This window comes from Dipodomys ordii, unplaced genomic scaffold (assembly GCF_000151885.1).
Source record: "Dipodomys ordii isolate 6190 unplaced genomic scaffold, Dord_2.0 Scaffold32, whole genome shotgun sequence".
NCBI lineage: Eukaryota > Metazoa > Chordata > Mammalia > Rodentia > Heteromyidae > Dipodomys > Dipodomys ordii.
The window spans coordinates 6,094,184-6,119,517 of NW_012267248.1; the positions used below are offsets into that span (position 1 = coordinate 6,094,184).

The window sequence follows — 25,334 nt, forward strand, 5'->3', positions numbered from 1 at the left end:
CTTCTTCTTTTTCTTCTTTTTTTAAATGAAGCATTACTGTGATTATAGCTGACTGAAGTAAAGCTATAATTTAATCTGATATCTGCATGACACAGCAATATGCAGATTGAGCAACCTGTATATTCAAGCCTAATATGCATTAAAGATGGCATTTGAAATCATTGGATATGATAGGTCTGATCAATGCATGGCATTCTGGCAACTGGCTATCCATGTGGGAAAGAAATTTGAGTAAGATCTCTTTCCCTCATATAGAAAATTTAGTGATCTAAGAGCTGCGTGTGTGTTTCCTTTGGACAACTCTTAATGTGTTTCAGATAAGAACAGATAAAGAAACAATATTCAATGAGCATATGAAAAGATGCTCAATATCACTACTAATTATAGGGATGCAAATTAAAATAGCCATGAAATAACCATGATTTTTCATCATAGAGGCTAACACTAAGACAAATGCTAACAAGATCGTGATTTGAATGCAACCCAGTCTCCTGCCCATGAGGCTCATCTCCAACTAACTGCTTGAGCTGTGGCTCAAGTGATAGAGTGCTAGCCCTGAGCAAAAAGGCTCAGGGACAGTAGAGTGCTAGCCTTTAGCTTACAAAAGCTCAAGGAATGAGTGCCAGGCCCTGAGTTAAGGTCCCACTATTGGCAAAACAAGTTTTAACAAGTGTATGAACCAATACACAAAACTGTCCAAGACACATTGCCATGGATGGTAGTAAGTAAAATATATAACACCATCTCATTTGTGGTCAAAGAGTATACACACACACACACACACACACACACACACATACACACACACTACGTATGCACTACACAAAATTGGTTTCCTCAAGTTTAGGAAGCAGAGAAAGTGGAATTTCACTTTTTTTTTATCATGGACATGTGCACATAGTTATATGTTTTAGAAAGCATAGTGTATTCATTAGAAGAACAAAATATCAAATAGATAAGAATACATCCAAATCTTCCCAATTGGTGTCTCAACTTGTAGGTGCTTGAGTTCTTTTGAACTTTTATTATTTTTTGTTTCTATAATAAGACTTCCATAATCAGAAAATACTTTAAAAATATGGCTGACATAAGCCAATAAAATGGTTTATTTATGTAAAGCTATCTAATAAGAGACTAACAAGCCCAACTTTCACAAATAAATTTTTCTTGAAAATTGTTCTCCTTTTTAGTTACCAATGTCCTCATTAACTATCATCTATCCATACAACTTTCCATCTCATTCCTTCCTGTGCAGTCTGAGTGAAGCCTTGTTCCTATGTCCTATAGATTATAGAAATGGTCATTTTTGGTTGCAGATTTTTTTCATGAACAATCTATGTGGTTAATATTCATTATATGCCAGGAGCTTTCAACATGTACAAAAGTTAACTCATCATAACTCATGGCATCTTTATGACAAAGGCATTCTATTATTCCCATTTTTAATTTAATTTTATGTGCCAGTACTTGGGCTTGAACTCAGGGCTTTGTGCTCTTACTTGACTTTCTTGCTCATAACTGGTACTCTACCACTTGAACCATGTCTCCAGTCTGGTATTTTCCTAGTAAACTCGAGATAAGAGTTTGATTCTTCTTCTTCAACGGACTTTGAACCTCCAGACTGAGATCTCAGCTTCCTGAGTAGCTAGGATTACAGACACAAGCCACTGATGCTCAGCTTATTATCCCCATTTCATGATAAAGGGACTGAGTCTGACCCAAATAAATTTCCAAGTCCATCCCGCTGCTGAGACAGGAAGCCAGGATGTGAATTATCATTTTGCTCTCCTGTAGGCTGTGACTGTTCCAACCAGAGGTGGAGCCCAGAGGTGGGGACTTGATAGTCTGTGTCCCTATCAACCAGAACCATGGTAAAACCAAGAGCATGGTATAAAGTCAGTCCCTGTTTGTTGTAGTAATGAGTGGTCTGTGTCTGGAGCTCAGAGAATAGAAGAAAAGTTCAAGAAAGTGAAGCATTTACTTTGGGGCCCTGGGTTATTATTGATGGGAAGTTATAAATTTGAACACTATGACTAGGAGGAGTGGCTCCACCCAGGCCATCCTTTTCCTTCCAGCTGCTGAATTAAATCTCACTTCCAACCAGGCCACATCACTGTGAATCCCCAGCAAGGGAAGAAAGTCAAATGGGAAGCTTCAATTTTAATTTTAAATTTATGGTTTTTAAAGGCGATTGAGGGTGGAAAGCAAATGTTTTATTTCTTCTGTTTTCATTTCAGTCTGTCACTTTTAAAATAGATGTCCAATGCTATGCTTTACAGACATATATACACACACAGACAGACAAAGACACACACACACACACAAACACACAGAGACACACACAAACACACACTTCCCACTATGAAATTTAAAAGAAAAATCACTACGATAGGAAAGCTAATAAAAATAGAATTTAAAAAATTGCATTTTTCTTCTGGGATTTTTGCTGTTTGTTTTTTTTTTTTTTTATAATTTCTGGTAGGTTTCACAGGAGGAATGAGTTCTAGTTTCAAGGAAAAGCTGGTTCTACTTAGTAAAGGTTGGTACTAACAGGAAAAACTAACTCGCTGTGATAGAGGCCTAACAATTTGATGTGGTAGATGGTAAAGGTGTGTGTGTGTGTGTGTGTGTGTGTGTGTGTGTGTCTGTGTGTGTGTGTCCATTTCTGTAATTGTGTGTGTACCTGCCTGTACTTGGATATGGAAACTTCACTTCTCAGTTATGTGAGAACAGAGAACACGTCAGGAGAGCTCACAGAATGAGTATGGTATCCTCATGGGCCTTCAGACAACATTAGAATTGCCAATAACCTTTGGCAAACCCCCATCACTACAATAGAACTCAAGAGGAAACAGATTACACACAGCTTCATGGGCAGATGTGGCAGAGTATCTCCTTTGTGTCCCTGAGAGACCCTGGCGCACAACAGACCTTCAAAATACAGACCTTGTAAATACCACCCCTTCCAGGGTGACTAACAATTTACACAAGGCAAGTAGTAACAAATTGAAGACCTTATTTGACTGTTTCTCTGTTGGAAATAGTGAGGTTGTTAAAAAAAAAAAAAGGAAAATCATGGGCTGCCAAATGTTAGGACTCACTTAAAGGCTGATTTCAGGCACTCTCAGAAATGACCACTGGCCTCCTTACCCAGAGAAAGTATGGATTTATAACAAACATGTAAAGATGAATGTTGAGCTCATTGATTTCAGCATTGGAATAGGCTCTTTGGGAGAAGGGAGGCCATTCATTACTACCTGGACAGAAAAATTCCTGTTACTGGTTTACATGCTATTTTAGAGTTAAAACAAGTACAATTTCCAGTGCTATTAGGCTCAAGCTTTGTAAAGCAATGGCTCGGAAATCAAAGAAAACTATGGTGTGGGGAGGCTACCTGGAGGGACTGTTTTCATCACGGGTTGCTCTTGTTATCCATCCTTTAGGAAGAATAATGGCAAAATGTGTCACCTTCTTAGTGAGGGGAGGGATTTAGAGCTACTGGATTAGGTGTCACTTCCCTTGCCTCCCCTTTACGTGCAGGCTGAGCATCGCTAATGAAAGAGGCAAGATTTATGCTGGATGTCCACAATCACTCTTGAAGGGCGTGGCTTTCTCTGCCGAGCACATGTGGCTCCAGACTGGGGTCATCACGATGTGTTTATCCATTGCAAAGTAAATCAGAGGAAACGGCAGGCTGTGCATGCCATAGGCATATGAAAAAATCTTCCAGCCAGGTGCTGGTGGCTCACACCTGTAATCCTAGTTACTCAGGAAGCTGAAACCTGAGAACAGAGGTTCAAGGCCAGCCTGGGCAGGCCTATCTATGAGACTCTTATCTCCAATTTAGCACCAAAAAAAACTAGAAAGGAAGCATAGCTCAAGTGGTAGAGCAATAGCCTTGAGCTAAAAATGCTCAAAGGCAGCACCAGGCCCTGAGTTCAAGCCCGGACACTCGTGGTTGTATCTGCTTCCTTGCCCTGCCCATACGTCACAGGACACTACAGCACATACCAGCCTAGGAAATATATTCCTTGCACGCTAATTTGCCAGTTTTGCTGGTTAAGGACTTTTCAGTTTGACTCCCTTCAGAAGATAGAATATTATTCATGAAGCAGTTCTACAAAGAAAATGTCAGAGCTGCTTTGCTTAGCATATATTCTCTGAGGGAACCTGCACCCTGGCAGGCATGCTTTAGTTTCCTTTCCTTCTGTTTGTTTGCTCTTATCGCTTTATGTCTGCTAATTTCTTTCTTTTGAAGGGCAGGGCTTTCCAACATGACCGATCATCAGAGAAGCTTCTCAGTTGGTCCTGTTCATCTTGTCTGTCTTGCTCCACAGGCCACATGTCAGTGACTTCTATTTAAAAAAAATATCCTGCTCTAGTTGATACTTAAAGTTTTACCCCAGTATCTTTCCTAATTTTCTGTATGACCTTGAGAAATGTATTTAACATTGTGAAAGAAACCTATTTCCTTTTTGTTATAGGAGCCTAATAGCCTTCTCCCAGAGTTCTCTTGGAGTAGTTGGTTATCAGTTAATTTCTGCAAACACTCACAGAGCTCCAACTCTCTGCCAGGTACCCATGCCAGGATGAATTAGATAAGGATATTCTTTTCCAAAGCACACAAATAGGAAAACATGATGATGAACACTCTTGGAAGAATATTAAAAAATTCCACATGAAAAGAATTGTAAGCTACGTATATTGGCAGATGAATGTGTTTCTGAATTACACCTCTATGATCTTGCTCCTTCCAGAAACATAAACAGCTTTGGATCTTGATCCTGTGGTCTCTTATATGCCACTGAAAGAATGTTAACCGTAAGATCTTTGGGGTTCCTCTGATTGTAGTTCTATACTGCATAATACTTGGTATAATAAGGACAAAGGGGGCCGTAAGTGACTCACATTGGGAAGAGTGATACAGTAGTCTTCTCTTTTCCGTAGGAGATACATTCTCCATCCCTACTGAATGCCTAAACCTCAGAGAGTTTAGAATCCTACACATCCTATGCTTTTGTGTTTCCAGTGTTTTATTCTGCAGCATTGCTATGTAATGTTGGGATTAGCCTGTCCTTTCATGTTTTATACCTTTTGCTTCCTTTACATCATTACTCTTGCACTTTGGAACCATTAGTAAGGGTTACTTGAACAAGTACTGTGGTCTGTGACAGTCGGTCTGATTACTGAGACACTCCTCAATAACCCATAGTGGGTAGCATATACAGTATGGATACCCTGGACAAAGGGAAGATTCGCATCCAGGATGCATGGGGCTGGATGGTGTGAGACTGTCTTCTTGGAATAGCATGCAACTTTAGATGTATGGAAATTCCTTTCTGGAGAATTCCATTTTACATTTTTGAAACAGTTACGTCTTAGGTAACTGTAATCTCAGTATACAAAATTGTAGATCAGGGGACAGGATTAGATAAACCATTTTATGAAACAGAAAGCTAAAGAAGTTTTATTTGAAACTTCATGAAAATTCAAGTAAGCGAGTTGAATTAATCAATCAATTCAATTTGATTGCTGTTTTTCATAAGCACTGTTCTGGGAGGGGAGGGGACAGAAAAACAAGCCACTGACTGGACTTTTTCTGATCCCCAGCTAGCTGAGAAGCCCTTGTTTTATGCTCTTGTTGTCTCTGATCTATTTTAGTACTTTTTACAATTATAATTAAATTTTATGAGCAGCTCATTTGTAAAAATCCTTATTAGCAGCCCTGTGAGGGCCAAATAAATGTGTCTATCGTTTTCATTGCCATAACCCAGTGATGGATTCAGCATTGACTCTGAATATTTATGACTAAATAAGTAATGATGTTGTACTTTGCATGGGCAATTTGTGTTGCCATGACCATGGTGAAAAACAGACCATGAATATGTGTGGATGGATGATGAATGGCTCTAGCCTAAGGGTGTAAATTCAAGACTGGACTCATGGGCATCTCTAACATGGGAATGTTGACCATTGCAACTTGGAGGATACCAGTCAATGTGGATTTGATCCTACTGAAGTGTCTACATGAACATGGGTATTACAAGGTAAATAGTCTATGGATGAATTTAATAATCCAGCATATATTGGCCACATGTCTTTATTAAGGCCATCTAAGATATTGAAAATGTAATGGTTTCTTACATTCAAAGAAAATGCAAAAAGGATTATGTTTAAAATAAAATGCAAAAAGTACACTGAATAAGAAAAGTTAAGAACACTAAGCCGGGCCAGGCGCTGGTGGCTCATGCCTGTAATCCTAGCTACTCAGGAGGCTGAGATCTGAGGATCACAGTTCAAAGCCAGCCCAGGCAAGGAAAGTCCATGAGACTCTTATCTCCAATAAACCCCTAGAAAACTGGAAGTGGCACTGTGGCTCAAATGGTAGAGCATTAGCCTTGAGCTCAAGAGTTGAAGGACAGCACCCAGGCCCAGAGTTCAAGCCCCAAGACTGACCAAAAAAAAAAAGAACACTAAGTCAGGCACCGGTGGCTCACGCCTGTAATCCTAGCTACTCAGGAGGCTGAGATCTGAGGATCACGGTTCAAAGCCAGCCTGGGCAAGGAAAGTCCCTGAGACTCTTATCTCCAATAAACCACTAGAAAACTGAAAGTGGTACTATGGCTCATGTAGTAGAGTGCTTGCCTTGAACTGAAGAGCGCAGGGAAAACGCCCAGGCCCAGAGTTCAAGCCCCAGGACCGACAAAAGAAAGAAAGAAAGAAAGAAAGAAAGAAAGAAAGAAAGAAAGAAAGAAAGAAAGAAAGAAAGAAAGAAAGAAGAAAGAAAGAAAGAAAGAAAGAAAGAAAGAAAGAAAGAACACTAAATGCTAACTTAGTATTAGAGGCTGATAGAAACCTACACACCCATCACTCACAAGCATACTACCCCAAATTAACACTTTTCAAGATAGAAAGTCTCAGAATTACATTGATCACTTCTCTGTTATAGTAGGGTATAAAGTACCTTAAAAGAAATTTACTTGGGATTGTAAAATCAATTCACAAAACAGGAGCAAGTATATGCCAGGTACTTGGCAAGATCATGGGATATAAAGTTGGATGATGGGAGACTTCAGCGATGAGGAATACAGAAGAGTCACAAGTGCTTGGGAAGAGCAAGACCCCACCTAAACATTACGGCTTACCAGTGCCTCAGTGTACCAGGCAAAGCCATCAGAAATCTAAATATCTCAGAACTCTAATATCTGTGTCACACTAAGAATGAGTTCAGTTTGGTAAAAACTCAATAAATAATACATTTGATAAATTAGAGGTCCTTAGTGTTGAGAGAAACAGGATAGATGTTATAATACATGTCCAACTCATTCCTGTTGCCTCTGTGGGTGCAATTCCATCTCTATACCCCTGGAGAAGGGGTTCCTCACAGCATGAAGCAGTTAGCACAATTCTCCCTTCAAGGACCCTGGGTGGAGGACATACTGGAGATGCAATTGATTTTCATTAGTGATTTAGCAATTAAGAAGGATGAATTGCCTGTGAATGCAAAGCAGGCTGAAGAGCCCCCAGAAACAGAGCTGAAAACTCCTCATCAATAATACATTCTGTGGTGGAACTTTCCATCCAGTGTCCATTGCTCCCTTGACCTGTACATGTGCTAAGCAGTGTTCCCGGGATCTTGATCCACCTAGCTCTTTTTTGATAACCTGGATGGACACTGTCCCCTTTTCTGTGTGACCTTTACCACCTGATCAATGGTCCCACCTCTCTTTGGACCTACTTTCTAGTTGCTCAACAAATCCCTTGTTATATATTAGCATCTGCAAACACAGCACTGTGATGATGATCAGGCTGCAGTATATCTAGTTGTGTTGATCTCCTTTTAGGATTATGCCTTAGTTGCTAGGTGAGAAAGTCCACACAATAAGAGAAATAATTCTCCCACTTCATACACCTTCCACAGAAGCTCAGTGTGCATTAAGATAAGAAGGTTAAAAGGTATTTTTTTAAAGCAGGAACTAGACTTTTTTCTTGGGGGAATAGTCTTCAAACAGGTACAGTCTCTCAATGTAGGGTTGTTGGAAGACACCAACAAAATTTATAAAGCTTGCAGTATCCTCGTATATGAGAAAAGAGACTTTTCTACTGAAAAAGAGTGAAGAAACAGAGAGAAGAAAATCTGGGATTAGAATCACAGAGGAGCTAGTGAAGTTTTAAGGAGGAGAATAAATTATAGTGCCGTGTGTGTGTGTGTGTGTGTGTATGTGTGTGTGTGCGTGTGTGTGTGTGCACGTGTGTGTGTGTGTGTGTGTGTGTGCGTGTGCTGGTCCTGTCGTTTGAACTCAGGTGCTGAGTGTTGTCACTGAACTTTTGTGCTCAAAGCTAGCACTCTACCACTTGAGCCATCGCTCTACTTCTGGCTTTTTGTGGCTAATTGGAGAGAAGAGTCTTACAGACTCCTGCCCAAACTAGCTGTGAACTATGATCCTCAGATCACAACTTCCTGAGTACTTAGGATTACAGGCATGAGCTACCGATGTCCAGTTCTGTGTTTCGTTACTCTTATTTTGAGCTTATTACGTATGTCAATCTTTCTCTGAATTTTTTTCCACTTCATAACCTAAGCCTATCCTAGGAATGATTAGAAATGCTAATCCTCAGGTTTGACCCAAACCCACCAAGTCAAAGGTGCTGCAAAGAAGTCTTAAGTAATCCTGCACATTCACTAAGCTTGAGTACCACCAAGGACACCCTTTAGGTCTCACTCCCACACTGGACTGCTGCTGAGGTCTAGACATGTGCAGATGGTTTGTGTGACTTATTGCTGCTGACAATGCTTCAATTGAAGAAGGTCAATTTTCTCATTTGTGGTGTCACAGGGTAAATAGTGGAGGAAAGAAGATTCCTAGAGGCAGAGATGCCATGAGGAGCAATTTTGCAGAAATGTTAAGATTTCCAAAGGCCAAGGAATTAAGGGACTAGTAACTATTTTCCCTCTATTCAAGAGAGCAGGAGACTTCCTGTCATGCTTCTAAACTGAACTCCCCTCCCCCCCACCACCACCTCAGCTGCCCAAACCAGACAACCTGGAGTTATTCTTAATCCCTCCCCCATCTTCATCTTTCTTCTTTAATCTCTGTGCAACTTCTTTTCTAAATCCAAAATACATGTCCCATCCATCCTCTTCTCCCCAACTCCATTGCTACCACCATCATGCAGAGTGTCATTGTTCTTGTCTTGGACCACAGCTCACAACTCGGTCTCTGGTTTTAGCCTCACCTTCTTTTTTCTATGTAGAAATAGCAAAGGGAAGTCATTCCAATGTACCACAGCATCTAAGGCATTTAATGTACCACAGCATCTAATTATTGGATTGCCTCCTTCTACTCTGGTAGTTTTCGTGTAAAACAAATATGTCACACTCTTCATTGCAGGAAGAGTGATCGCATCCACTGACATGCTTAGAGATCTGTTCTCTAGGAAATTATGAATCCAGAAAAAAGCTATGGATAAAATAAAGTAGGAGAAAATCATACTCTACAGTGCTGGAGAAATATATGATGTCTGCTACTTCCTTTTGGTAATGCAAGGGAAGTCAACAAGAAACTCCTGAATGTTTCCAACTTTTTTAAGTATAAATTTTTAAAATAAAATTTTCTTAGACCACATCCTACATGTTCTTCTATGTCACTCTTCTTTGCTAGGTCTACTACTAGACTAGGCTACCTTATTTCCTTCTATATCTATATTTCCTTCTTAGCCAAGGTAACTCTCAATTTCACATCCCTGATTCTGACAAGATCCATATTCTTAATTGCAACTTCTCCTTGGTATGTATACTCATCTCCAATTCAATATTTTTGAAATATTAGTTTGTCTCTGTAAAAAGCATCTGTAACCCTGTACCACACCAACCAGTCACAAAATGTCTAATGCTGAATTGATGAGTTTCATGGAACAGGAGTCCACATCTGCTCACATCAATTTGAACATTGGCTCATAGGCAGATAAGCCTGCTGCAAGACAAGTTGAAGAAGCCTAACAAAATAAGTACAAGGAAATGGGGAGAGAGTGGGACTAAGGGGAGAAGGGTAAAAGAATGAAGAGGAAAAGAATGAAGAGGAAAAGGGCAGAGAATGCAGGGCAGAATTAATTGTATGTACCACAGAATTGAGAAATGTAAGGGAAAGGGTGGATCAAAAGTGGCTGAAGATGTTGAAGTAGTGGCACAGATCAAGAAGTATTTTACACATTAAACTGCTTTGTTAAATGGCAAAAAAATCCATATATAACCTAAAATTAGAATAAGTAAGGGGAGGGGTTGGTTGGAGGTGTGGGTGAGAATGTTAAAAGGGCTGGCATGGATGAAGATGCACTGTATTCATAAACTGCTTCAGTGAATAGCAACTCCTTTGTACAACCAATGATAATAAACATGTTCAAAAATTTAAAAAGGATATCCATTATGTTTACAAAGCAGTAACACAGAGGTTGCACTTCCACCCTGAACTCAACTGTGCGACTTAGTAGTCTTTAATTCATTCCTGGAATAAGTACATAGCAGCATTAAGTTCTCATATCCAGGTTTTATACCCACATGTGCAAGTCGAAAGCACGAGCTCATTCTGTTAGAATAGCACTGCACCCCGCCCTCCCCCCAAGAGCTGCATTGCCATCCTGTGAACTAAAGTGAGCAAATGCAATGCTTGCCCCTTACCTTCACACCAGGGATTGAAGAGAATGTACGTATCTGTCTCTTGGTTCCGGGGGGTACGGAGGATACCGTAGGGCGTCCAGACAGCAACATACATGCGGAATTTCCCCACAATGCACTCAGGGGAAGACTGGATGGACAGCCGGACAGACCTGTCCTCGTTCATGATAACCTTGGCTCCCCATTTGCCACTTTGGAACTCTGAGACTATAGGCACGGGGATGTAGGTGCCTTTGTTCTCCTGGGGATAGCGACCTGGGAGAAGAAAGAGAAATGGTGAGATTTCACTGACTCTTTGTGTTCACATTCTTCGTTTGTGGGTGAAGGAGGGAAAGAGTGCATTTGCCTGAGATCCTACAACATAGGTTTGCATTCCATCTCTGTTACTAACAAGCATGATGGCGGTTGATTTTCCTAACTTCTTTGATGCTCAGATTTGTCATGGGTACAAATAAAACAGATAAATAAGTCTTCAGGTGATTTCACCTGTTTTCTGTTAGGGACAACACAGCACCTCCAGCTAGAGGGTTTGTAAAGAAGTTATCTGGACTCATATAGCTCTGGTTCAAGGTTGAGGAGCCACATGGGACAATGACCTCTCTTCCAGCAGCGTCCTGATGAATTAAAGGTGTGTGTGTGTGTGTGTGTGTGTCACAGAAGCATGCGTGTGTTCTGGTCTCCTTTTCTCTTCTTGCAAAGCTACCAGGGGATAGGGAGGAAGGATCCCTCACCAATGCATTTATCTAATCCTAGTTGTTCCTTGAAGACCTCACCCCTTAACGTGATAGTCACATCAAATTTGCATTCTCTTTTCTTGTCTATGAGTATGTGTGGTGATAACAGAATTTGAACTCAGGACTTCAGACTCTAGCTTAGCTTTCTCACTCAAGGCTAGAGCTCTATCACTTGAGCCATATTTCTACTTCTGGCTTTTTGCTAGTTAGTTGGTGATAGTCTTGTGAACTTTCCTGCCCAGGCTGGCTTCAAACTGAGATCCTCAGATCTCAACCTGAATAGCTAGGATTTACAGGAATGAGTCACTAACATCCAGCTAATTTCTACCCTCTTAACAGTCCACAACAGAGATTAAGTTTTATCATGAGCTTCAGAAGGGGCCAATCATTGCAGTTGTTTAGACAGTAAATTCAAGCAAGATGTAGGAACACCAACTTGCAGGCCAAAACAAAGCTTATAGGATACTTTAGAGCTTATCATTTCTTAAATTTCTACTCTTTAAAGATGTTACATTCATTTTTAATCATGTAGAAGCACCGTGAGCATACCATACTGCTTTTAGGGCAAATGTCTTTTTCTTTATTCTGAACAGACTTTCTTTATTATGGTATTAACTACGATTACGATATGGCTGACCTTTTAGGTTTAGTACATGCAGCCATTTTTATATTTAACCTAAACATGTGTTTGTTGCCAATCCCTTTAATGCTTTAAATTGTTGTCACAAGCCATGTTTAGTTCAGGTTCCCTGGGCAAATGACCTGGAAAATATTGTCTCTGCTGCTTCTTAGCCTTTTGACCTCCAGCAAAAAAACCTGACCTTTACAAATCCTTACCTCATTTTTTTTATCTTCATAAGTAAGTAAGGATAATAAGGCCACTGAGTTCACAACAAGTCAAAATAATATATGTAAGGTGCTTTGTACATAAGTTCTCATGCATAACAAATACTTGAAAAAGAGCTGTTATTTTACAGAAGATTAAGCATGTCTTTTTACCATATTTCCAACTCATTCTATTATGCATAAGCTATTTCAAGCCAAATCTTATTTTTTTCTTAATTACTGCCATTTGGGGGCCAAATTCTTATTAACATGGTCATGATCGCAAAATTTTATCTAGCCTTCTGAGCTATGGAGTCAACTTCACAGCACTCTAATTCCTTAGCTTATAGTTTCATTTACAATTTAGTTTTTAGGAAACAATCAAAGTTTTAGCTACTACAACTAGAACAAATCTTTCATTAATAGACTTTTTCAAAATATAACAAATTAAGTCCTCTTCAAGAAAGACAGCAAATCAGACAGAAGAAAGCTTCAAGAGCAATGTTTATCCATTTTAGTCATTTTTTATATAAAGTGTATAGAATATTTTCCAAATAATAGTGGGTTTTAAATTCTCTTTAAAACACCCTTTGGTAGGCATTTTGTCAGAGACAGAGCTTTTGAAGGATGTGGTTGTTTCTACTGTGTAACTCCGTATGGATGCTTAATTTTAATGAGAAGACTGGTTTACACAATGCAAACCAGAGAGAAAGATTAGAATCCCAGTGTTTGCTGTCTATTAAGGGTATCAGTTAATCACAGTTGAGAATGAGTATTATATAGGCTTACCATAAATCTAATAAAGACTGAAGCATTGTTTTCTACCAAGAAGCCACGATTAGAGGCTTTGAGAGTTTGTCTAAATACTGCTTTGGGGAATCCAGGGGCCTAGGGTCCCATAAGTTCTTACATAAATCTACCCTCAGGAGCAGCTTTATATCAACAACACCTCTGTCTGCCCTTTCCCCATGCAGCCTTCCTTTTTATACAGGTTCACACTCAAGCTAGAGGTTGCCCTTTTCCCTGGAGGTCTTGCTGCTCTCTGGAGCCTCCATCTCTATTGGAGTATAGACAACAAAGGCAATTTTGTCAGATAAATGGGACCTATAATTCAATTACTACCACGCACTCAGCAGCTGATACCACAAAAATATTGATTTGGTACAAAAAAAGACACAAGTTTAGTAAAAGTGAAGAGAGAAAAATCTGTATTGTATTTAATAGACTTCAACTTAAAAAGTAAGAGATGAATGGACTGCCTGTGGCGCACACCTACAATCCTAGCTACTCAGGAGACTGAGATCTGAGGGTCACACTTCAAAGTCCATCTAGATAGGAAAATCTGTGAGACTCTTATCTCCAATTAACCAACAAAAGGCCAGAAGTGCAGGTGTGGCTCAAATGGTAGAGTGTCAGCATTGAGCAGCAAAAGAGCTAATCAAGTACATCAGGCCCTTAGTTCAAGTCTCAATAGCAATGTACATGTGCACATGCCCACACATGCATGTGCGTGCGCGCACACACACACACACACACACACACACACACACACACGAGATGAAAGTTAAAGAAGAATTACATAGACACCTCAGATCACCTGTCTACTAACACCCACTTTTATTGGAATCTTTGAACAAACTCAGGCAGCATGAGACAACCCCTTATCCAAAATGCTTAGAATCAGAAGTGTTTTGGATTCTAGGACTTTTCAGATGTGGGAATATTTACACATATAGAATGAGAAATCTTCAGGCCAAGGCTAAGCATGAAACGCATTTGTATTTCATATACAGCATATACACACAGACTGAAAGCTTCCATTTTCTTAACTCTTCACAGTGTAGTTCTGGAAAAGGAAAATACATTTTATAACACTGTGAAAGCTTTGTGCCTGATACACAGCAGGGATTGGCTCCAGCGCATGTATTGTTTGTGTTTTTAGACATCAGAGCTCCTAAATAGAGATGGTGGAGGAAGAAGAGGTAATGCCCCCCTGTGGATCTGAAGCTGAGAATAGGTGAGTGGCTCAGGGGAAAGCTGTGGGTATTGTGTTGAGGGCAGTTTTGTGGCACAGGGGAGTGCAGTGTAACCCTCTGATCCTGTGTGATGCTGGCAAAGTACCCATGTCTTGTGACTAAAATGTCACTCATTCTGTGAGGTGGGGATGGCAGTGACCAATTTGTGATGGAGTGGGCACTTAATGAAGGGCATTTGTGGCTCCAATTTCCCCAGGCTTTCTAAATGCTCCAGGTCATGCTTCCAGTGGCCCAGCCATGGGAAATCAGGATAGGGACTACCAATTGCCAGAATACCCATAGAGTCCAAATCTACTTCCAAGGACTACTTGGTCCTAGATTCATAAATCTGGTGTCAATAGGTTACTTTTTTCCAGTTGAGAGAACTTGTACAAATCAAAAGAGATCCCCTTTACCATAATCTCCATCACTTAAAAAAACTTTCATATTTTCAGAATCTTAGACAAGTTACTGGAAACATGCCATCCAATTGAAGATTATAATGTTCTCAGTCACTGCTGGTCACTTCAGTCTCCAATCATTGCTTAAGAACAGAGGTCAGCAAACTAAAATCTCTGGGCCAAGCATAGCTTGTCTACTTGTATAAATGAAGTTTTATTAGAATGCATTTTATGCTCATTTGAGTATTATGTTATGTAAGAGCAGTTGGCTGATGGTGGCAGAGACCACATGATCTATCATCCCTAAAATATTTACTACATGGCCCTGGTAGTAAAAATTTGCCCTCCTCTGCCTTAGAGGATATTACATTTTATTTATTTAAAGGGTGATTTATTATACATATTCAGTGTCTAAAACTGGGGGCTAAGGTCAAACTACCGAAGCTACTTTTTTTTTCCAAGAGAAATATATTACTAAGTTACTAACAAACAATTTCTTCAAAGTCTGCTGGTCAAATTACTCCCCATCTTAGAGAATGTTGAAAACCTAGGCTATTGCTTGTAATTATTATTATTTTTTATCTTGGGGCTTGAACTCTGGGCCTGGGTGCTGCCACTGAGCTTTTTCACTTAAGGCTAAAGCTCTACCACTTTGAGCCACAGCACCACTTCCAGTTTTCTGGTGGTTAACTGGGAATAAGAGTCTCATAGACTTTTTGCCCGGCTAGCTTAGAACTGAGATCCTCAGATCTCAGCCTTCTGAGTCACTGGCACCCAGTGCTTATAACTTTGTATTGTTTTACTATTCATAGCTAAAATTCTAAGTCTAAAGATTCTGAAAGTTGTTTAGTCTTGTCATGGGAGCTCACACATACCTATGGAGATCATAGAATGAGAATGAAGGTTTGCCCTCTGGGAGGGAATAATTACAGAAAGGAAAGCGGGACTGGGTCAATACCTAGGTCATGCTCTCACATAGTCAGGCAAAGGGAGAGGCAGGGAACAGACCATGGTCTTTGTGCTGTGAAGCCCTTTCTTGCTCCGCATCTTGCTGCCTTTATGGAGTATGTAGAAGATGCCAGAATTAGAGAACAGAACTGAAGGAATAAAAGACAGAACTGAAGGAATAAGAGACAGATGACAGACAGCTGACACGTGGTGGTGGTCCAGATATACAGGAGCTAGAAATATAGACCAGAGAGGATGGTAACTGAGAGATGAAAAAGGAGACCTGGCAAAGAAGGGCTCACAGGAGGATCTCCAGGCTGACACAGAACTAAGCTGATTTGGAAAGTAACATCAGACACCAAACGACAAAGGGAGAAGGCTCAGCGGCCCAGAGGACATGGTGAGGCCATGTGGCCCCAGCAACACCTGCAAGCAAAATAGGAACAAGTAGTGATGGCATGAATTCCAAAGGGAATTAACAACAACCACAAACCTACCCATTTACAGAGCTTTACATAGTCAGTATATAGGAAAGCTGATTATTAATGTGAGACCTGACATGTCAATAGGACCTCAGGGTCTTGTCAGAACCAGCATTACACCATGTTTAATTCTGAGGGTAATGATTTCAACGACAGCACTGGGGAAGAATTTTCCATGATTGAATTGTGAATGAGGAAGTTGTGACAGAGTAGTATTTCATTTTGCTAAATAGCCCAGCTCACCCTCAGGAATGAGTGTGTTTTCAAGACCTCTTGCTCAGAAGTCCCATCCATCAGCATCCTTAGCTGCCAATCTGCTACTGTTGGCCAAAGCTGGGTAAGAAGCAGGGCTATCCCTAGGTAGAGTGACTGCCATGCACATATGTGCTGGATGAATACTGCATAGGTTTTCCCCACCCCCAAACACCCAGTCATTCAACACTGCTATTAAAGAAAAGGCAGAGTCAAAAGAATAAGAACACATACACACACACACACAAAGATATAAAAGAAGCAGTAAATACAGTATCTCCCCAAAGGATTCTCATTTTGTTTGAAAGTATTTAATCATTACAACTAGGCAACTCAACAAAAAAGATATTAGATTTAACAATTGCGTTTTCATACTTAGGTAAAATTGGAGCTGTTTTCTCAAGTGATCTAAAAATTAACATTTGCTTAGTTTAAATTCTAGCTTTAAGTTGTGAATTATTTTTGAGACCAAAAGGCAAAATCTGATTGCATATATGCTAACTGTATTCAGATGCCTCACTCTCTTGACATTCTTTTTTTGTGTTATGTGTTGGTACAGGAGCTTGAACTCAGCACCTGGGCAGTGTTCCTTCACTTTTAACTCTAGGCTGGCCCTCTACCACTTGAGCCACAGTTCCACTTCCAGCTTTTTAGTGGTTAATTGAAGATAAGAGTTTCACAGACTTTCCTGACTGAGCTAGCTTTGAACCACAATCTTCAGATCTCAGACTCTTGAATAGCTAAGATTACAGGCATGAGCCAGCATCTGGCTGGACATGTATTCTTGAAGGTACAGAGATATGCTCTCACATTTATCCCCCCCAGACTGGCTCTGAGGAAGGGGATGGACATATTTAATGTTTATGACCTTACTGGACCAAGTGGGTTCCAGTTTTACCCACAGATGCTTCTTATTAGTGTTATTCAAGAGACAGACAACAGAGATAGACCTACAGCTCAGCCTTAGCTCTGGGTGACCTTGGGGGAAAATTAACCCTTCACCATTCATTTCATAGCTGGAAGACCTACTACATGCCAAATTCATAAGTTGGCAATGTTCAGTGGAAGAATTTATTGCCTTTTTTTTGAAAATGCATTCTTTTTGTCAGTAGATAGCTTTGGAATTTTTTTTCTACTAAAAACACAATGTCCTAAGTGGTGATTAGGCTTGGATTGGATTAGGTTCGTCTGGGAAGTTTATTAATTTACATATAATATGGTCAATATAGTATGCTGTTCACTGAAGGGTTTCCACTCTACTTTGCTTGTACCTATAATCTGGAAGAACATGTTCAGCACCAAGGTAGGGAGGTGACCATCAGGACACAACTGCAATTTGCCGGTCCCTTTTTTGCACTGTTGGTAATGAAGTCAGTAACCCAGGGCCCACAACTGATTCCTCTCATCCCTTGCATACGTCGTCTGTAAGTCTTTTTATGTATGCTACATTTGACAATAGTAGTATGAATCTAAATTAATTGTCAGAAAATCCCACTCAAAACCTTTTCTCCTGTCACTTAAATATCTATTATCAAACAGAACTTTTCCAAGTGTGTACAATCTTCATAAAGTGTCATTTGGCTTTGCATACACTAGGTGCCCAATAAATGTCAATGGAACTGAACTGAGCTCTTGGCATATATCTTGCCCAGGAAGAGAATCTCAGGGACTTTTGGAAATTCTGAAATGAGATACTTGTCCCAGGCCAACTTTCCATTCCCAACACTCTGCACAAGAAAAGACATTGCTAGTTTAAACTCTTTTTCCTTCAGGATGCATGTTTTCTATTCATATCCAAACTGAGCTCTCAGCATAAACAGCACAGTCTCCTGAGAGGATCATCTCTAAGGAGCCCATACATCATGTCTCCAGCTGGGAAGGTAAATTTCATGATATTAATTCATTTTTCTATTCTATTCATTTGTTTTTCCCAAGATGCACCATTTTTGTGCTGAAAATGATCTATCTACTTCTCAATGGGCCCTGAAAGTATTCAGAGGAGGTATGATGCACAGCACGGAGCTGGGAGCCTGGATACCATGGATATTGAGGCTCCAAAGGAGGGAACAAAATGTTTAATTCACTGTTCTAGCATAGACTGACTGTCTTGGGACCAAGATAGAGTACCTACTCCAAGTGACTATTAGAAACATTGGGGTACCAGCTGTACAAACCAAGCATTATTGTCTGAAAAACACCACTCAAGAAGGCACAGAAGTCATGGATGATAGCAACTAAAAGGAAAGAAACATAAGTGTTCTAGGGCTGGGAAGGCAGCTCAGTGATAGAGCAGTAGCCTAACATGTACAAGGCCCTGGGCTCCAGCCCCCACTCAGAAAACATAAGGAGTTACCAGATCACTCAATATTTATGCTCAAACTAATCCTGGTTTATAGCACATCTTTTGCCTGGTGTGGTGGTATGTGCTTGTAACTCAGCACTTGGGAAGTGAGGCAAGAGGATCTTAAGTTTGAGGTCCTGGCTGTCCCTAAGCTTCTTTTGCTGGCATTCTACAACTTGAGCCAAAGCTCTACTTCCAGCTTTTGGGGGGTAGTATATTGTAGATAAGAATCTCACAGACTTACCTGCCCAGATCCTCAGACCTCAGCCTCCTGAGTAGTTCAGAGCCACGGGTTCCTGGTGAGGTTAAGTTCTCTGTAAGGCGTTTTGACCACTTTATATTATTTCACTTTTCCTTCAATGCCTTCTAAACTATTTAGAACCTGTTTCAGGTCTTTTCTGGAATAGTGCTAGCTTTGGGCAGAAAACCTAAGGGACAGCACCCAGACCTTGATTTCAAGCCCCAGGATCAGCACACACAAAAAAAATGAAACAAATTTCACAAACAAAACCTTAAAATTCCTGTGTGGCATAACTGCTAAGTTATTGTTGGTTGTGATAAAACTCCTTGTATGATCTTCTGAGCGCTGTTTTAGACTCCTGACCTCTATTAATCCTGAATATTCACAGCCAGAAGTCCCCTTAGGACCATGTACCGGAGGACACCCAGACTCTTCAATATAGAAGGGCATTTCATGTTCCAAACACAGTATTGCTACTCTCATTATCACATGGTATCTGATGGTCACAACAGCAAAGAAAACCCACTTGTGCACTTCAATTCTGTTTATTTATTTTGCTACTGGTTCTAGGACTTGATCTCAAAGCCTTGCACTCTTGGCTATTGCTCTTGAGCCAAATCCTCAGTTCTGGCTTTTTGATGGTTAATTGGCGATAATGGTCTTTCAAATTTGTGTTCCCAGGCTGATTTCCAACCTCAGTTCTCAAATCTCAACCTCCTGAGTAGCTTGGATTATAGGCAGAAGCCACTGATCCCTGGACTAGTTCTATTTCTATGATTAACCACAGGGGATGTGAAGGCAGCTGCTGATTTGGTATGATGCAAGGATTTTTTCCACCCTCAGGTTCTTTGCTGAGTTCTAGGGGAACTCTAGGCACTGTTGTTGGCGCAGAGAATACAAAGGTGTCAACAGAGTTAAGGGTCATGGAGTGTATGATCTGTAAGGAGTAAACAGATAATGAACAGAGGAAGATGTGTTGTGTCCGAAAGAGATGAACCCTAAGAAAAGTGAAGAGAGCAAGCAAGGGGAGCCAAGAATGATAGGTGGGTGAGAGGACAGAGCAAGACATTTGGGGAAATAACATCATTGTAAGTGCAAAGACCCTGGGCTCGGTAGAACCTGGCACACTTGAGTAGGCTGATGGATTTGGAGCAGACGGGACAATGGGAAATGGGAAATGGAAATTAGAGAGCTGGGAGATTGAACAGGGACTTTTAGGGCATTGTCTGGGCTTCAAATTCTATTCTGACCAAGAAAGGAAGTCACTGAAAATGGACATGGTCTCCCTTAAGTCCTTTAAAAAAGCATTAGCATATACTAGTTAGACTAGGGGGCTCAATGTGATAGATCTATACTTGCACTTACTATAACCCATTATCCTCACCCTCTCTATCACTCTTCCACATCTCTAACACGCCCTGTCATAAAATAATTTCAACAGCTTTCATTGTATTGTTTTCATACATGCAAATGAAGTACTGTGACCATATTCATCCTCATCCATTTTTTCCAGCCACCTGCCTTATCCTGTTGATACCTGCCTTCCCATCATGATTTCCTCTCTTGTCATCCATTTTGTCGTGAATATTATACAGAGGGGCTTCACTAAGATATTTAATCATGATTAAACTATATTGTACAGTCTGGTTTTCCCTACTCCCATTTCTTATTATTCAACCGCTTCCAGTGAGTTTCCTTATGCTATCTTCATATTCAGACATAATGCATTTCTAGATTAAAATTTTTCTCCTCCTCTCTCCCTTCCCCCTAAAAAGTCTTGCCATTACAAGCATGGTTTTTGTATACATCTGTGTATATGTGTATGTTTCCATTTATACATATATCCTTTAGGTCTAGTATCCACAAATGAGTGAAAATGTGTGATATTCATTTTTTTAGCTTGACTTATTTCGCTCAACATGCTAGCTCTATTCATGTTTTCTAAGAATGACATATGGTCACTTTTCTTTATGGCTATATAATATTCTGTGGTAATATGTACCATACCTTCTTTATCCATTCATCTGTTGTTGGGATGATTTCAGTATTTGACTAGTGTGAACAGTGTTGCAACAAACAGATGTATACAGGTTTCTCTCTTATATATTGATATACACTTCTTTGGATATGTGCCCAATATAGTAGTTTGGCAAGTTTGTAAGGTAGGACTATTTTTAGTTCTTTGAGGAACTTCCATACTGACTTCTTTAGAGGCTGTAAGATCCTATGTTCCCACTTGGGAGTACGTTCTAACTAATAGTGTATGAGGGTGTTTTCCTAGCATCCTCACCAGCATTTGTTGTTTCTTTTCTTGATAATACCCATTATGACTGGGATGAGAAGGAATCTTGGTGTAGTTTTGACTTTCATTTCCTTTATTGGTGAAGATGTTGAACATTTCTTCACGTGTCTATTCGACATTTGCATGCCTTCTGTGAACATTTGTAGTTTTTAAATTCATGTGTCCATTTATCTATTGAAATTTTTGATTAATTTCTGAGCTCTTTGTATATTCTATATATGAACCCTTTATCTGTTAAAAAACTGGCAAAGATTTTCTCCTGTGTTGTGCTGTGGATTGCTTGTGGATTGTGTCTTTTGCTGTGCAGAAACTTTTAATTTGATGAGGTCCTGGTTATCAATTCATGCTCTTACATCCTAGGCAAATGAGAGTCCTATTTAGACAATACTTAACTGTGCCTAGAACCTCAAGGAACTTTCCTATGTTTTCTTGTAGTAGAATTAAAGTTTTAGATCTCATATTAAGGTCTTTGATCCATTTGCAGTTGATTTTTTGTACAGGGTAAGAGATAGAGCTTTCAGACTCTTGCATCTAGAGAACAAGTTGAACATGCCTTTTCTCCAGCGTTTGTTTTCCTGCCTTAAGTTCTTTAAAATGCCTGTGAAGACTGAGGGAGAGCAGTCCTGTGGTCATCCCTTGACCTCTAATAATATCCTATTTTGCATATTGGTAATAGCAGTCCTGCCAGTGGAGGAGAAATTAGAGATAATGCTAAAATGTTTACATCCCTGGGGAAGGCAATGAATTTGCTTAAACACGGGGATAGAAAACCTGATGACTATGTCTTTTCAGAGAGCTGGTTTTCACGTGCTCTGGAAGATGGTACTGTAAATGTGGCCATGTAAGAAGTGCAAAGTTCACCCTCAGTATCTTTGTTCATAGAGAATCTGCAGCCCTCTCCTGGCACTGGGGCAAATGAGGCTCCATAGCTCTGTGCACCTGTGGGGGCGTGGCTCTTCCTTGATGTAGAGATGGGAGGAAGGGAAGCAATATTGGATCACATGCTTAACGCATTGTATTTTGCTCCAATTCATGAGGACACACCAAACTGTAGACATGGATTTTTTTTCTTCACCTGTTAGGTAATTGTTTCAAAGAGCATTTCCATCTTTGCTACCCTTCTTTCCTTCTCATATTGGGCTCTGGGAGTCCAAGGGATAGAGGGAGACTTTGCATTCCCTGGCATCTAGCAGCTTTGGGTAAGAAATTCTCTCTTTTAAGAACTGACTTTCTTGCCAGCTACTATGTTTCATGCCTGTCATCCTAGCTACTCAGGAGGCTGAGATCTGAGGATTGCATTTCAAAGCCAGCTCTAGCAGGAAAGTCTGAGAGACTCGTCTGTCCAATTAACCATCAACATGCTAGAAGTGGAGGTATGGTTGAAGTGGTAGAGCTCTAGCTAAGGGACAGTACCCAGGCCCTGTTCAAGCTCCAGGAGGGCACACATGCGTGTGCAAATACACACACACACACACACACACACACACACACCCCACAATGAAAACAAACACAAGCACATGAAAACAAAACAAACAAATCCAACAACTAGATTCCCTCTGCAATGGCACTTCTGTGGAAAGCCTTCTAGATCTTACGAGAAAGACTTACTTGGTTGAAATCACAGCAACTGGATTAAAATGTCAAGTGTCATTAGCCAACAAAGACAAAAAAATCTCCAAAAGGTGAGCTGACAAATTTTTCCAGGCCAGCAGATGACATTTCAGCTAAAACATTCAATTCTTATTAATAACTCAATGACCGTGACCATGGGAATATGAACAAGTCACTGGTAATTCTGAGAAAATATTACTTTACCTTCGGGTGCAACAAACATGAGTACAATGTAACAGCTAGTGAGAGATGGTCTGCATTGCTAGAGGTTCAACCAAGTACAGTAGAGCAAACCTCAACTCAGGAACACTGTGAGAAGGAAGATGTGCTTCTTTTTCATTCATCGACAAGTGGATATTCACTCCCCAGCCATGTGTTTAAACCAATAGCCACTGGTGACCGCTATGAGAAAAGCTATTCTATTTAATCTGGAGGAGATGGGGTGGTGGGTACCCTGAGATACATAGAATATATGTTCTGTGTTCAACAGGTCTCAAATATGATAGCCAAGTTAAGACTAAATTTCAAGCCAGAATACTATTTACTTCATGAGAACGACAAACCAAGAGCCATGGATTGCTGGAGAGAATCAGGAATGATTACATTCAAGACATAACAAGAGGTTGAGCACAGTGGTACACAGCTATAATCTCAGCTGCTAGGACACACAGAAAGGAGGCTCCAAGTCTGGGGCCAAACCATACAAAAACTTGAAAACCTAACTGACACAAACAATTTTTTTAAAAACCTACATAGCAAAAGAACCCAGGTCGTAGCTTTAAATGACAGAATCTTTGCCTACCTAGAGTCAGCCCCCACCAAAACAAAAACATAACAACAAACAGGGAACTTGAGGAATATAATAGGCAGAAAGACAAACACACACACACACACACACACACACATACACGTGTGCACTTTTTTGTGCACGTGTATGCTTATGTGTAGGTGTATATTTAGATATTCATTGTTACTTCATGAGTTGTGTGTTGCCTGCATCTAAAAGCTTCATCAAAAGGACAGTAGAGGGCTGGGAAGGTGGTTCAGTGGTAGAGAGCTTGCTTTGCATGCATGAGGCTCTGGTTTTGATTCCTCAGTACCGCATAAGCAGAAAAAGCCAGAAGTGGAATTGTGGTTCAAGTGGTAGAGTACTAGCCTTGAGTTGAAGAGCTAAGGGACAGTGTCCAGGCCTAGAGTTCAAGCCCCATGACCAACAAAAAAAAGGACAGTAGACTGGTCTTCTCACATAAGTTACACAAGAGATCACAAAGAGCTTGAATGGAATGTGAGGATGTAAAAGAACATAAATGAAGGCCGGAGCCTTCCCGGGTGCCTGTGTGAGGGGTTCATTGCTCTCCAGGCCTTGGGGTATATGGGAACAATCTTCCTCATGTCTCTAGTTTCTTGTCTCCTACTGTTCTTTAACAAAAGTCATTGCTGAGTATCTTCTTATGTGGGCAGAAGGGGACAATTTGGCATAGAGTGGAAAGCACCTGCCACAGTGCTCTGTATTCGTGACACAGCTGCATTTATTTTTTGGTTGGGTCACATTGGGTCACAGCGTTTTCATCTTTGTAGAGAATGTATCAGTGCTCACTCTTTGATGAAGCATTTTTCTTTTACTTGTTTCCTTTTTCTTGGTGGGGCAGCACTACTTTTCAACCCTCAAGTACTTGAAGCATGCACTAGAGTTTCACCTGAAGAGGCCTGAAGCCCATTCCCCAGGGGACTCCCCTGGGCTGGCCTTCTCCAGCAGCAACTGCTTCACATCCCAAAAGAATCACACATTCATTGATACCTGAGAGTACAAATCCATTTCCTTTGGCTTTGTGGGAGAGAGTGCTATGGCATCTCAAAGGGATAAACTATCCTAACAGAATTCCATTCCTTGCATAACACACGGAGAAAGCACTGGGTTCCTGTCCTTCAGTTCACATTTTGTGAATCTCAATTTCTTCCATGACCTTTTGAGATCACATACCCAGCTAAGACTACTGGGAATAGCCAGGATCTGATTTCCCCTGATTCCTTGTTCAGAGAATAGACTAGATCTGCAGAGCTCACTTAAGATTTCCTATTACCTTTATACATACATACATATATATATATATATATATATATATATATATATATCACTATAACTTGCATCAAAGTCATACATTTTTCTTGTCTTAAGGCATAAGGGTGGGGGTGCTAATTTGTTACACCAGTGACAGAAAAACTAACATTAACACAAAACATACCCTAATGTGGGGACTCTTTAAATGTTGACGGATGCTGTCATTATAGCATTTTACTCAAATTTACTCAAGTTTCTTCAACCATGAATTTAAAGCTGCAAGGATGAAAAATATGACAGAGGTTGAGGATTGGGGGTCAGGGGTCATCATAGGCATGATAGGGGTAAAAATAAATGGAACCCTGGGTTGGATTGGGAAGTGCAGAAATAAGGTAAAATAGTAATGAGCACCTCTAGATCCCAGACCTTGGTGTCTAAACATTATTTTCTG

General features: G+C 40.3%; 1 protein-coding gene across 1 annotated transcript in view; it reads right to left on the reverse strand.

Annotated features, from left to right (window-relative positions):
- The window catches only part of F13a1 (coagulation factor XIII, A1 polypeptide), a 170,783-nt gene that overhangs the window by 109,277 nt on the left and 36,172 nt on the right, over positions 1–25,334 (reverse strand). The window contains exon 4 of the mRNA XM_013016714.1: positions 10,676–10,927. Within this exon, the coding sequence (XP_012872168.1) occupies positions 10,676–10,927 (252 nt within the window). The remainder of the gene's footprint in view (positions 1–10,675; positions 10,928–25,334) is intronic.